We start from the raw sequence: 15,411 nt of genomic DNA on the forward strand, positions 1-15,411 counted from the left end.
AATCTCCCCAGCCGAGTCATACCCAAAAGCCATTTTTTCCGACTGATTGGATTAAGAAGTCAAAACATTTCCCCTCTATTAACTTCACCTTGGTTACCAGATGTCTGGTACCCCCCCCCCCCCTTCTCACATTTGTTTTTCCTGCACGCCGGTCCAAAGCTGTGAAATTAATACATGCAAAAAGAAGTCCAATTTCATTTTAATAGAATTGAGCACCTTCCACCCCCTTATCGCCAGAAATATGCTAATGCCCCTCCCTGGGGCCTGGGGGGGGGGGGGCTGAGAGGGGAGCCAATGAGGGAAAGACAAGACTGGGGTGGAATAATAGAGAGGACAAGTCAAGAGCTCCAGAGAATAGTGTTGCATAAGTACGCCAGACGCACACACACACACACACACACACACGCTTAGACTCGTGTGTACAATCACATTAGCTTGGAAAAGTAAGCACACAGACTTGCAAGGAGGCAGTTACAGGAGTGAAGGAACGTCCTCAACTTGGGCAAGCCAAGTAATAAAATATAAGCAGGCCTGCTGAGACACACACACACACACACACACACACACACACACACACACACACACACACACACACACACACACACACACACACACACACACACACACACACACACACACACACACACAGCAGTCAGTCACCCCTCCCCCATGTTGCCTTGATGGTATCAGACAGGCGGGAAATTGTGGCTCCTGTTAAACACAGGGTCTGCCGTGGGAGGGTGGAGGCTGAGGGTGGATGGATGGATTGGGAGATGGATGGAGGTGAGGGAGGGTATAGGGAATGAAGTGAGAAGTCGAGATTGGACTTTTGTGCTGCTGGGGCAGGTTGGAGCATATGGTGCGAAATGACTTGATAAGCTTATACACACACATGTGTGCGTACACACACACGTGTGTGTGCGTGCACACAGACACAGACACACAGACACACGCACAAACATGCACGTACACACTAGAATTCCACTTGAATGACCGCGGTTATTGTTGGACTACTCTTTTTGTCTCCAGCCTTCACATTATGCATATTATAATGGCCGTATCTTAATAGAAAAGTAGCTGCATATTATTTAACTTGCTGCAATGAAACTTTACTTTATTAACCAGCCACAATTTCTAAGTTGCCGTAGTCAGACGTGGTTGTTGTTCCCTGAATCAGCACTGGATGGCACTCTCGCTCCACGGATAAACCTGCAAAGCTAAGGAAGGGAGGGGGGGAGAGCAGTGAGCATTGGAGGGAGAGAGTGAGTGAGACACACACACACCGAGAGAGCAAGGGAGAAAGGGAATATATTAGGTATTGTGTTTGTGGCTCCGGGGGCTTCATACAGGGTCAGTGAATCAGACACCTTAAAAATTGAGTGTCTACAGGCCTTCATCGCACATGCCACACACACACGCACACATTCATACACTTACACAGAATCAATCTTTGAGACAAGAAACTGAAACTGTCACGCACCAACTGCCTGTTCACATGCGCAGCAAATGTACACAGCAGTGTGCACACACACACACACACGTTTGCGCGCAGAAACACACACACAAATGTCTGATCCGTGGCACCACATTTCTGTCGCTCCCAGGGCATCACGTCCCCTCATACACAACAAAACGTCTTCTCCGCCTCAAGAAAGCATGAACCACTTGCCCCCTGTGTACACCGACACAATATGAACGCTATCTCCCCATACCGCCCCCTATCCTGTCTGTCTGTCTGTCTGTCTGTCTGTCTGTCTGTCTGTCTGTCTGTCTGTCTGTCTGTCTACTTTTGTGTCCTTTGTGCTCACTTCACTTCTCTCCATCTGCGTCGCTTAATGTTTTTTAACCTTATTCATACGTTGCTAGGTTTTCGTCATTTCGGAGTATAAAGAAATATCGACATAATACACAGATGCCGAGGTAAACTCAGGCCAGACGGCTGCGATGGCAACACCGCTCAACCAGACCGGTTTTGTCCTGTTTTAATCGGTCGCAGTCTCCAAGCAGCTTCCTCTCAAGCTACATTCTGTGACATCCCCTTCTCATCTTTCCTTGCCCCTCTAAAGTGCAATAGAAAGACGGCCTTAATAGTCTAGGACGGAGCCTTGAGAGCGAACGCTGGGACTGGGAGCCCCAGCCGTCCCTCCGTGGAGGCGTTGTTTATGGTCCTTCATGCTGTGGCCTCCCGTCCCCTCCAGGCCCCAGTACTACAAGCTGATGGACGAGTGCGTGGCCCAGATCGTGCTGCACCGGAACGGCGCCGACCCGGACTTCAAGTGCCGCAACCTCCGGCTGGACATCGAGGGATTGATAGGTGAGCCGGAAGGGGGAGGCGGACGCGCGGACACGAGCACACGCGCAAACACAAACGCAAGCACCAGCGCGTACCTGCAGCCCCCCATCATCTCCCCCTCTCTTGGAGCACCACTCAAGTGGTTGTCCGTGTTTGAACCGTGTTGAAAGGAATACACACATATATTTATATATTTTCGTATGTCTCATTATCTTTGTTGTGATTTGAAGGCTGCTGATGTCGCGTTTGATTGTGTGAGTGCGTAGGGTCCTTGAGTGCCCCCCAAAGTGGTCGATACATAATAACACAGAAACACGTTCACTTGTTTCTGTGGTCGACAAATGCAGTTCCCCAGTTGAACCACAGGGGGGAGACAGAGTGATGTGCATATCAGCTTCAGTGAACGAATGCAATTTAAAAAGTAAATTTATAAACAAATTCACTTGGCAAAACGAAGACATTAAAGCACTAAAGCCATGTCCACAATTACATTTGCCATGTTACTTATGCAGATGACACTCCTTTTGTCCATCTCTAACTCCTGTACGAAGGCATACTCATACTTTGGAGAAATAAGGTTGTTTTCATCTTGCCCATAGTCAGACGAGTATCTTTGTACCATTTATTTTCTCTTTGTCTGCCCAGTGCTTGAGTTAGCCTTTGCCCAATTTAGCCCAAATCAATGGAGGACAGGGCTAGACTATCACCGGCAGTGGTGTCTGGGTTAAATACTCCACTCTGTCTTCTCCAAGGCTTGTGACTTCACACATCTTCAAATCTTCATCATCTTCACATCTAAATCGTCTTCACACATCACAAAGTGAAGAGTCTCGCACATCAAAAACAAACACATGTAGCTCTAAAACAATCCAACTGTGATGAGGGAGATAGCTTCAATATTAGGTCTGAAGCGGGAATGGTGGATACAAACAAAGAATTGGACGGTGCTTCTGGCTGGACGATGGGAAAGTGGAAGACAAGTGTTTCCAGTATAGCCATTATGACTGCCTTCCTTTAGCTGGCTTACTAATTGCTGACTGGTGGATATATTCAGGACTGCTCGCGTCCTAAAAACCTCAAGCACACAGCAGGACGCCGCTCGAAGCTCCTTACGTCTTAATCTGTCGTGCGCGAGCGGATATCAACCCTCTTGGCGGGGAGTCAGGGAGCCCCGCCCTTCTGACACGCACCGCGCGTGCTCGACTCCGCAGGGAGTCGGAATAAAACATAGTAAAAATATAATGCTGCCTGAGGCGCAGAGGCGATCGATAAAATCTCTCATTATTCCCTGACCTTTTTTTGTGCTCTTTATCTGTCCACCGCATTTATTTCACTCCAACCGTAGGCGTTGAGTCTTTCAAGCTCCAGGATAGTTGCTACCTCAAGTGTGTGTGTGTGTGTGTGTGTGTGTGTGTGTGTGTGTGTGTGTGTGTGTGTGTGTGTGTGTGTGTGTGTGTGTGTGTGTGTGTGTGTGTGTGTGTGTGTGTGTGTGTGTGTGTGTTGTATAATACACAAAACCTAAGTGCCACTGAAAGTCGAAACCAGCGACGTGTTACTCCCTCGGTCTTCACACCCCGGAGGACTGTCTATGAGCTGTCGGGTGGGCCGTGCAGCTGAATGGAATACTGCACCAGGCTTGGGTGTTAAAAAAAAGGGACCACTCCACTAAGGAAACCAGAGCAGAGAGAAGGACAGGACGTGTCTCAAGAGTTCAATACTCTTTTATGGCAGCCCGCTCTAGCCCACTGCAGGAGGCTCTAATTGTGCCGCTGCTAAATGTGTCCCTCTACGAACGTGCGTACGTGCACATTCGCTTACACACATACCCACCCACACGCACAGAGACCCACTCACACACATGGAGACCCACTCACACAGTCACTCATACCAGCAAGAATGGCCTCCTTTAGCGCTGCCAGAGTTATTATCAGTGGAAGGCAGCCCAATTGTGCCCTGCATACATTATTTAGTGTTTTTCTTTGAACTCTTACAATTCTTCACACAGTCACACCCCCAGCCCTCCCTGTTCCGCACACACACCCACACACAACCCCACACAATCCCCCCCCCCCCCCCCCCCCCCCCCCCCCTCCAATAGTAGTCTGCTGTTGAGCGTGTCCCATTTAAAACCCCACCACCATGACAGAAGCAACGCCAACCTCGCCCCGAGCCCCCTTCATGTCCGCGCCACAACAAGACCGCTCACAAATTCCCCTGCACGCACTCCGTTTTACACACACTTCAGCGCCGTTAGCCCCCGCGCCTTATGCTGTCCCGGCCCCGACCTCCTCCTCTTCCTCTTCCTCTTCCTCTTCCTCCTCATCTTCATCCTCATCAGCTCTTCCTCCCATCTTCTCAGCGTCCACTCCTCACTTAGCATTGGCACACGTTTAGCCGAGCTCTACAGTTTTCATTAACCCCCCGACGTTAATTGCAGATTAATCTTCATTATTATATTAAGCCTTTGGAACATATGGTGTCATTTTCTTTCTTCCCCCCCCCCCCCCCCCCCCAACCGCTACTAGTTTTTGAAGTTTACACGCTTGTCATTTCTCACACGTTTCCCTTATCCTTCTGTCTTCCGGTTAAACTTTAATTCTGCTCTTTGGCATGGGGCATCACTGTCTTTGCCGTCCAATTACCCGGCAGCCTTTATCTGTGTGCCAAGCCGCCCTATTCGCTGCACGTGCCCACTCTGCCCCGAGGCCCCCAAGCCACCTGTGGACCCCTGCAATTACACAGGAAGAATACCAAGGAGATCTGCCATTGGCTCATCCCGGGCTGCGGCTCAGCCTCAGCCAACCGGAGCGTCTGGCGATGGCACCCCCCCTCCTTCCACCCAGACTAGTGTTGTTGTTGATCCGGGCAAACTTCATCTCGCTATTCATCTTGTATCTCTGGACGAAGAGGATGGGAGGAAACTCTAGTCGGGCTGCGCAGTCAGTCTATTGGTGGGCTTTGGAAATTTGAGCTTAGTTTTGTCTCCTTCGTCTCCCACAGAGAGAAAACACGAAAAAGAGTTTGTGTGTGTGTGTGTGTGTGTGTGTGTTTGTATGTGTGGCAGCAGCGTCTACCAGATAGGATTCTATTGTAATGAGATTCGGCTGCCATCGAATCACGAATCTGGTCTCTGAGAAGTGTGATAAGGAAAACACAAAAGCAGACAGATAGGACACTGGCTGAGTGTCTGTCTGAATACATTGTGTGTGTGTCACGCTGAAGGGCACGAAATATTCACAGCCAGACATGAGCAGGTGTGTTGTCTGAAAATCCATCTCATCTGACTTATCTTTCCCTCTCCCCTGCACCCTCTCCCCCTCCCCCCTTCCCCCTGTCAGACAACATGGTGGACCAGACCAAGGTGAAGACCAGTGAGGCCAAGGCCGTTGAGCTGGAGAAGAAGGTACACACACACACACGTACACACATACCTACACACACATGCACACACTTCCCCGCATGTACGCACTCCCACGCATACACTACTTCTGCACCATGTAACCGACGCTGCCTACATCGTCCTTCACTCGGGGAAAGTACATACATACATCAAGGCACACGTGCACGCACCGCCTACGGCACTGCGCTCCACCCGGGCGGACACAGCGGGACCTTAATCAGACCCCCCCCTCCCCCCTCGGGTGGGCTGGTTGCAAATGAGCAGGGGGGGGGGGGGGAGAGGGGATGAGGAGGGGGATGGACGAAACAGAGATAATTTAGTACACACGCACGTGCCTGCTTGTGACGGCGCCGCGACAGAAACGCTCACGCGCCAGGGCCGTCGTCAGACGCGTGGACGAGCGCAGCGACACCAGCGCGCCCAGACGGGCACGGAGGGGGTAAATGCCTTGATTGCGGGGGGCTGCTTCCCTGGTGTTTCTGTCCTATTATAGAAGTGACAGGATAATTGCGACGAGCGAGATGAAACTAGGCTCAGTCTTAAGCTCTCGCACACTTCCCCACACACGCGCACGCATGTAGTTGATGCAGTCGTGGTGCATGGCTGTACACGCACACACGCACACATGCACACATGCACACATGCACACATGCACACATGCACACGCGCCCCTGATCGCCGTAGTGGTGTATGATGGTATAATTGCAGCTCGACTCGTTTTGGTAGGGATTAGAGACAAGGCTGTCAGAAATACGACGGCTAGAGCAAAGAAAAATCCGCTGTCAGCAAACTACACAGCTGTGTGTGTGTGTGTTTGTGTGTGTGTGTGTGTGTGTGCTGGAGCTTATTTGCCAAAATGGTCAAAACAAATGCTTGGCGAAAATCCTTAAAAAATAAGTCCTCCACCGTTTGACGGTGAGGAATATTAAGATTAGGTCTCAATCATGGTTCTCCTCCCAAAGGGAAAGTGCCCTGAAAGGAGAGCTGGTCTGACAGCAGCACGGTGTCTGTCCCTGCAGTGTGAATTATACAATGAAATCGAAAGACTCCCTTCTGTGGGAAATGCATTCTCCAGCTCTTTGACTGCTGTAGCTCCCACCGGGAAGCTGTGTGTTCCCGCACACCAGCACTCAGACGCACTCACACACATTAATGCACGCACGTACACGCACATTAATACATGCACGTACACGCACACAAATGCACGCACGTTCACGCACACGCGTATGCACGCACACACATCAACACATCCTGGAGGCTCATTAAGCATTTGGGCGGTGGCTGTCACACCATTGGCCGACTTTTCCAAATAATAATTCCTCAGGATGAATTATTTATGAGTGACTTGACCTTTCTCCCCCGCACCGCACACACCTCTGACATCACCGGCCCCAAAGTTTCCTCTCCACACGGTCGGGCCCTCCAGTGCATTTCACCCACATGATTGGAATTATTTTTCTCATTTAACAATTCCCCCTTTTATTTCTTCCTCCTCACCCTGGCCACTTTTTTTGTAATTCTGTTTGGTAACTCGCAAATGTCACAGAATCCAGTGTATCCTTTACGGTCTACAACATTGTTTTATTAAACCTTTAACCCTTTTAGCCAATCAATGTTTTTTTTAAAGGTCTTAATATTCCCGTATATACGAATGTGCGTACGGCCGATGACTCACAGCCTCAAGCAAACTACCGCTAATCACCCATTGTGTAGCAGAGTGATGCGATTAGGTTCGCCGGCACACTGATATATCCGGCAGACGTTGATTGGGTAAAAAACCTTTGTGTGGTCGGGGTCGCCAAAGTTTTCAGAGCGGGAAATGGGGTCACATGGCAAAGAAGGCCGGGAACCACTGATCTATGGCGTTATCGCTTTTGGCAGAAAATGCACTGAAATTAGTCTCTGTCACAAATGTCATGCGTGTGTGTGTGTGTGTTTGCATGCGTGTGTCTGCGTGCATGTGTGTGTGTGTCTTGTGTGCAGCTTGACGTCGAGTTGACGTCGCGCCACGAGCTGCAGGTGGAGCTGAGGAAGCTGGAGGCGGACTACGAGGTGCGCCTGCAGGACCTCAGCAGCGAGAAGGAGCTGCTGTCCTCCTCCAAGCAGGAGAAAGACAAGGAGAACCAGGGCCTGCAGAAGAAACTAGGCACACTGCAGCAGCAGGTACACCCGCGCATAACACGCTCTGAAATGCACACGCACGCACAAGGATGGAAAGACGCCATCAATTGAAGGATTTGTTTCCCCTTGTCTGCTAGCTCTGTGATGCAATGTTCTGCCCTGGCAGGTGTGCACGCACAGAGGGAGGGTTTAGTGATATTTATTTTACCCATCATTAGTTCCCTCTTATTCAAACAATTCAAAACACGGTGGTAAAAGTGTGCACTCTGCGGAGATGATGGTTGTGACAAGCTTCCATTCTGGGAGGCATGCAAAGCGAAGGTAAGTGCAATCGAATCTCACTTCAGTGTTCTGAGTGGGCTGTCGAACAATTTGTGAATACCAGCACTTTGAAAAACAACTGCTGTAGACGGTGCTCTGACGGTGCTCTAACCGGGTAATGACAGCATGCCAATGCCAGACCGCCACCTCTACTTGAGCGTCCTTGGCTTCCACACATCAAACAAGGTTCCCCGTATTGACACCTTGTCTCCATCATCAAATCATACGATACATGATCCTCCAATCGGATGGCATCCACCTTGTCAATGAAGCCTCCATCACGGCAAAGAGGGTGTGGTTCGGGCCTTGCAGTTGTCGCTTCACCTCGTTACACAGTCAGCTGTGGAAAAACACAATTATTTTAATGTTGCACTCACTTTCAAAACTTGGCGATCCCTCTGTCACACCGGATCCTGTTAAAAAGTTAACACGACTTTTCTCGATTTCTTTCTGTTTCTCCCCTTAAAAGCATGTCACCCGCCAGAGGCTTTCATTGAATACTACCACGCGTTTTACAGTCTCATTGTGCGAGCACTTGTTTCTGTTAAGAGTGACAAGAGCATACTCCCAGCCCCGTAAATCGCCCTGCGGAGAATACGCTCAGAGACGAGAACGGCGGACCTTATCTTCCCAACGCCTGGGTACATTTTCATCAACTCAATCCTGGGACTTGTGTGAAGGAGAACACTTAGCTGTGAAGTCGTTCAACTTTTCCCCTCCCATTCGAGCCGCGATTTATAGCCCATCTCGAAACGAGTGCTCCGAAACAAAGCCCAGTTTGGCTTGATACGGATAAATAGGCGGGCAATGTTCTAGGACGAAGGGATGCTAGGCCGCCCCAGAGCAGCGCAATGGTACTAAAGTTCCCCTGCACGCACTGCACACACACACGCATTCAACAAACCGCACACAAAAAAAACTGCGCACACACACGCACACCAGTCCACACACTAACACACGCATACCATACCGCACACACTAACACACACACACACACACACCATTCAACACACACTAACACCAGATACCATTCCGCACACACTAACACACAACATTGCGAAGACACTAACACGCACACCATTCCGCACACACATATACGCTTGGTCAAAATGAGCCACGGCAGGAAGGAAATGATGTATGGTGAGGCATCAACAGCATCAGTGCACAGCAGACATCCTCCTCCAGCCCCTGGTCCATCTTGATGTAGTCTTGCGTCGAGAATGGCAAGTTGAATTAGGGGCTGGGGGAAATGAGGGAAAGAGAGAGCGTAAAGGGAGGAGGAGGAGACTGAGGGCTGCAAGGAACGGCGTTATGACGCGTTGCAGCTCCTGACGGAGCGGGCTGTGTGTACCGCAGGAACAGACCTGGACCGCGTAGCTGTCACAGTCCTGCTGCCCCACCAGCTGGGCCTTACTGCTGTTAGGCACATGCACACACACACACACACAGACGCATACACACACACGTGTGTGACCCAGAACAGTCTGTTCTGATTGTTCTGAGCGCGTAATGCTGCGGTCGGATCGTCTTTGTTCCATATGTCTAAAAGTACTTGTGTGTGTGTGTGTGTGAGTGTGCATGTGTGTTTGTGTGTGTTGGTCTGCGTGTTGATCGGGGCATGCGCCATGACGCTGATCCGACGTGGCTGAAGCCAGCAGGAGCCTCTTCCCTCTGTGCATGGACCCGTGCGCGCACACATAACACACACACACACACACACACACACACACACACACACACACACACACACACACACACACACACACACACACACACACACACACACACACACACACACACACACACACACACACACACACAGGCCGAAAGCCTAACCCCCCTCCTCCTTCTCCTTCCATCAAAGGCATTAAAAGAGAAAAACAGCCTCTCTCATCTGGTGACTTTGAGAAGCTGCCCATCAGGGCCCCTTCACACGTTGCGGTCTGTCACCGTCCCAGCGTGTGATGGCGGGTCCAGCTCTTCATCTGGCGCCGGCCGCCTCTTTCAAAGAGCCGGCCTTCTGAGGGCCGCCGCGGTTTGGCAAGCCGCGGCGGCGTTCATCACCGCGCAGTCCCTCCTCCGGGGGATGTGTGTGTGTGTGTGTGTGTGTGTGCGCTGCAGAGACATGTGCGACAAAGGCACTTTGCATGGATTGCCATTTGAAACAAATGCAGAAATCTGGCCATCCGTGCCCCATGCACGCACACAAACGTATGACACCCAGGTATACCTGGAATTAATTAAGTGCGATTAAAAAGCTTTTTTTTGTCTCTCTGTCTCTCTCGTTCCCTCTTCTGTCTCTTTGTGCCCGTCTGTCTGTTTCCCCCCTCTCTCTGTCTTTTTCTCTCTCTGTCTCTCTCTTTATCTATCTCTCTCGGTGTTTCTCTCTCGCGCGCTCTGTCTTTATGTCTCTCTCTCTCTCTCTCTCTCTCTCTCTCTCTCTCTCTCTCTCTCTCTCTCTCTCTCTCTCTCTCTCTCTCTCTCTCTCTCTCTCTCTCTCTCTCTCTCTCTCTCTCTCTCTCTCTCTCTCTCTCTCTCTCTCTCTCTCTCTCGGTGTCTTTGCAGATTGAGAAGCTGTCCCAGGACCTGGTAGAAGCCAAGACCAAAGTGGTCACAGTCCTCGTTCCCGCGCCCGCGCCCGCTCCCGCGCCCGCTCCCGCCCCTCCATTGCCGGGACATGCGTGCATGCCTCCCCCTCCACCTCCTCTTCCGGGAATGCCGGGTCCTCCACCCCCTCTCCCGGGAATGCCGGGACCTCCACCTCCACCCCCTCTCCCGGGAATGCCGGGACCTCCACCTCCACCCCCTCTCCCGGGAATGCCGGGACCTCCACCTCCACCCCCTCTCCCGGGAATGCCGGGACCTCCACCTCCACCCCCTCTCCCGGGAATGCCGGGACCTCCACCTCCACCCCCTCTCCCGGGAATGCCGGGACCTCCACCTCCACCCCCACTCCCGGGCATGGGCGGACCACCCCCGCCACCCCCACTTCCCGGCATGGGCGGACCACCCCCGCCACCCCCACTCCCGGGCATGGGGGGTCCCCCGCCGCCTCCACCTTTCCCCGGGATGGGTGTTCCTCCTCCACCTCCGGGCATCGGCATGCCCCCGCCGCCCCCCGGCAGCTGGGCCCACGCGGCCCCCCCCCCGCTCCCCTTCGGCCTCCAGCCTAAGAAGGAGTACAAGCCAGAGGTGCAGCTGAAGAGGGCCAACTGGAGCAAGGTAAGGCCTGTCTGTGGGGTACGGTGTGGGGCTCGCCGCCGCTGAGCCTCTGCCATTAACGCGGGTGTCATGCCAAATTTGTACCGGCTGCCAAATTTGTACCGGGCGCGTCATCCATACGTATCCATTCCAAACCTGTCTGGCAACAGATGATCGCGTTGTCCGTTGCCGGGCAGGTTTCAAAAAACATTCGCGCTCACGTTGCCAAAGACGAAATAACATAATACAGTTAACGGATCGCTAGATAACACTTGTTTTTACTTTATATTTGTATTGTATTTAATTGTTTAATCAAATTGAGCAAGTAAACTGAGTGTTTAAAGCAGGTCAAGGACGAAATAGCACAATATATTACAGATAACGGATCGCTAGATAGAAGGTTCGCGAATGTCCGTTAACCTTTCACGTCGTTCGACGCGATCGTCTGTTGCCAGGCAACGGACGACGCGATCATCTGTTGCCAGGCAGGTTTGGAATGGATTACGTATGGATGACGCGCCCGGTACAAATTTGGCAGCCGGTACAAATTTGGAATGACACGGGCCTTTGGAAATGTTAGCGGGAATCGGAAGGGAACTGTCTTGGTTTGTTAAATGTCTGGGATTCATTTTGGGATTCAATTCCGGGGCTCTGCGGGGTCAGCATGCCGTTATTTTTTATGAAACGACCGAACAGAAGATAATGGTTTTTTTTATGCCAATACACTATAGTGCCCTCTGTAGGACAGTCCCGTGAATTGGACTCCACAATAATTTCGTTGACGTCTGTGCCGTAACTTTATATATTTATAAAAATGATAGATTCAACCAGCTAATATAAGTAATGAGGCAGCAAAGAACCCCTCAGCCATCCCTATATAGAAATCCCACCGCACTCTTATATTCAGATTTCTCTCTCCGATGTACCTCATTTGACCTCGCAAGACAAAATTGTAAAATATAGATATTTAAATAAAGTTATATGAAGTATCTATTCTAGAATGATTAGCTTCATTAAAGTTAATTTGTTACATGTCTGAGTTTGAGAGAGAGAGAGAGAGAGAGAGAGAGAGAGAGAGAGAGAGAGAGAGAGAGAGAGAGAGAGAGAGAGAGAGAGAGAGAGAGAGAGAGAGAGAGAGAGAGAGAGAGAGAGAGAGAGAGATTCTAACAGCGCGTGTGTGTCATGACTATATGATTTGTGCTGGGTTCCTCTCATCTGTGATGGTTAAAACATCAATACGGCCCTCTGTCTCCCTTTAGCCTAAAGCTACTGTTTAATGGCTTCACTCGGCTTCGTCAGCATTTAGCCCCTTTCGCTCCCTCTCTCTCGTTCTCGCTTTCTTTTCTTTCTCTCTCTCTCTCATTACCTCCCTCATTCTTTCGCACTCACGAGCGCGTCTTTCTTTCAGTCGGGTGCGTGAGAGGCCTTTTGACGAGGGTGTCACAGAAATTGCTTTTTAATAAGGCTGCTTCTTTTAACTGCGCCACCGAAAGATAATTAAATCGCTGCTCAAGAAGGACAGCATTCTTTTGTAGTTTAAATTAACTTATTTTTCCTCTCCGCCACCACCACTCTGTTGCCCTCCTTTGCCATGGCTTTGTTTCCATCCTCCTTCCCCTTCTCTCATACACACACACGCATATACAAACACATATACATACACACTCACACAGTCACACACACGTATGCACAATCTCACACACACGTATACATACACACACACTCACGCATACACACACGTATACACACTCACACAGCCAGTCTGTATCTTTCACCAAGGTTTTCATCCCTAATGACAGGCATCACATATTCCTCTGTTTTATCTCTCCCGCCTTCCTCACAATCTCTCTCTCTCTCTCTCTCTCTCTCTCTCTCTCTCTCTCTCTCTCTCTCTCTCTCTCTCTCTCTCTCTCTCTCTCTCTTCCCCCCCCCCCCCCTCCTCCTCTTTGTCTTTCGCTTGCTTCTTACTCTATTGATGTACTTAAAAAAATGTAATGTTCACAAGAACCACTCGGGCTCAAAGTTAATTGTAGGCTCGGGCCAAATTGAGAGGGAGTGGGTATATAGAAATTATGGAGGAAGATGAATGGGGCGGGCCAGAGTGTCATTGTGAGATGCAGCATAAAGCATTTAATTTTTTGTACGGAGACAGAAGAATAAAGTCCAAAGTGACTTTAGGTTTTGGGTGCCGTACGGCAGCAGATATCACAGTCTAAACCCCCAATGCTGACCTTTCACAAGCTGTTGGCTTCTTTCTTTGTTTTCTTTTCTTTCTGTTATATTCGGCCTAAACAAAAGATCGAGGGAGCGTTTCTAGCCATCGTCAGCCTAGCGACACTCGGATTTAGTCTCGAAGTGGTTGGTAAACGTGTGTCAGGTTTCAATGGGGCGGTGGATCTGTAGCTGTACCTGCTAACGGACGTAGGTAGGGACAATGAGCGAGTTCTTGTATCCTGTAGCGGAGGTGAAGATGGAGCAAAGGAGAGAGTACCTCTGCTGTTCTCCCCCCCCTGCTCATTTATTTAGGCACCACTTCTCCCCTTCACAACCTGTAGCTCTGCCTCCTAATTAACTCTTCCTCTGTCTGAGAACGGCTCCTCTCACGGACCGGCTCGCTGAGCTGCTGGCTTATAAATCATTATTTCTCCCTCTCTCCGTTGCTCGCTCCTTTGCCTTCTCTCTCTCTCTCTCCCTCTTTCGCCCGCCCTCGCCCGGCCCCCCTCTCCCTCTGCAACTTTCACCGTCAATTATATGCAATTGCATTGATAACAAAAATAGATATCAACATTGACGGAAGAGTATGTCATCATATGGGTTCATGTCTGACAGATTGGACCAGAGGACCTGAATGAGAACAGCTTCTGGACCAAGGCCAAAGAGGGCCGCTACGAAAACAATGAACTCTTTGCCAAGCTCACGCTGGCTTTTTCCTCGGCGACCAAAAGTGAGTGTATTCTCTGCAAAATGGCTTGTGTGTCATTTTCTTGTAAGGTTTTAGCTTGATACCAAAAACTAAATTCTGTATCTTCTTTTTTTCATCCCTTTCCCTCCTTATGTACCATTCCACTGCCATCAGCTTCTAAAGGTAAGCACTGAGACGCGTTCACACAGCTATACACACACCCCAAACATTCTCTCTCTCTCTCTCTCTCTCTCTCTCTCTCATTCATTCATTCATTCATTCATTCATTCATTCATTCATTCATTCATTCATTCATTCATTCATTCATTCATTCATTTATATATATGTATACTCACATCAGTCCCTCCAATGCATCATGCCCCCGGATTAGTGGAGACGCACATGTTTGAGTCTCTAAGCCAGCGCACACACAGGCAATCTGTTTCACCCTTTCCCCTCTCCCTGTGGAGGGCAGGCTGCACATTTGCATTCCTTCAGCAGCATAGTGTCAAAACAACCTCTCCCACCGGCACCCGAACACACCGCCCGGCCCACACTGGCTCTCAGCCTGGGTTTGTGTGTGTGTGTGTGTGCACGCCCTCAAATCTATGGGTATTGTCATCCTTGTCCTTATGCAACAATGTGTGTGTGTGTGTCTTTTTGTACGTGCTTGCTTGTCTGTGGCCATGACATTCTAGGTGTAGCAGCAGAGAGAGAGTGTGAGAGATAAAGAAAGTGAGATAGAGAGAGTGGGAGATAAAGAGAGGGAGAGAGATGGAAATACATGACCAGGGAGAAGGTCACTAATGTCTGTTGACTTGCCACCTGCTTCCATTGTTAAGGGTGCACACACACACACACACACACACACACACACACACACACACACACACACACACACACACACACACACACACACACACACACACACACACACACACACACACACAGCTGTGTGCATATGCCCAAACATAAACACACACACACACCTGCAAGCACACGGCCAAACAAAAACAAATACACAAACCTGCGCGTACACACACAAACACACCTGTCCACCCCCGTCACCTTGCCCCGGTGTCACTAAGCCTTCTGCTCCACTCTTTCCATATTCATATCGGAGCCTGGACAATCAGAGCTCATGGCCAAAACCGTGTGTGTGTGTGTGTGTGT

The 15,411-nt window shown here is 50.2% G+C and overlaps 1 protein-coding gene across 4 annotated transcripts in view; it reads left to right on the forward strand.

Moving 5' to 3' along the window:
• The window catches only part of diaph1 (diaphanous related formin 1), a 102,452-nt gene that overhangs the window by 29,616 nt on the left and 57,425 nt on the right, over positions 1-15,411 (forward strand). For all 4 annotated transcript variants that reach the window (XM_030367961.1, XM_030367958.1, XM_030367959.1 and 1 more), the window contains 6 exons: positions 2,199-2,314; positions 5,632-5,696; positions 7,677-7,856; positions 10,701-11,357; positions 14,166-14,280; positions 14,413-14,421. In XM_030367961.1, coding sequence (XP_030223821.1) covers positions 2,199-2,314; positions 5,632-5,696; positions 7,677-7,856; positions 10,701-11,357; positions 14,166-14,280; positions 14,413-14,421 — 1,142 coding nt within the window. The remainder of the gene's footprint in view (positions 1-2,198; positions 2,315-5,631; positions 5,697-7,676; positions 7,857-10,700; positions 11,358-14,165; positions 14,281-14,412; positions 14,422-15,411) is intronic.

Source organism: Gadus morhua, chromosome 10, assembly GCF_902167405.1.
Source record: "Gadus morhua chromosome 10, gadMor3.0, whole genome shotgun sequence".
Classification (NCBI taxonomy): Eukaryota; Metazoa; Chordata; class Actinopteri; order Gadiformes; family Gadidae; genus Gadus; species Gadus morhua.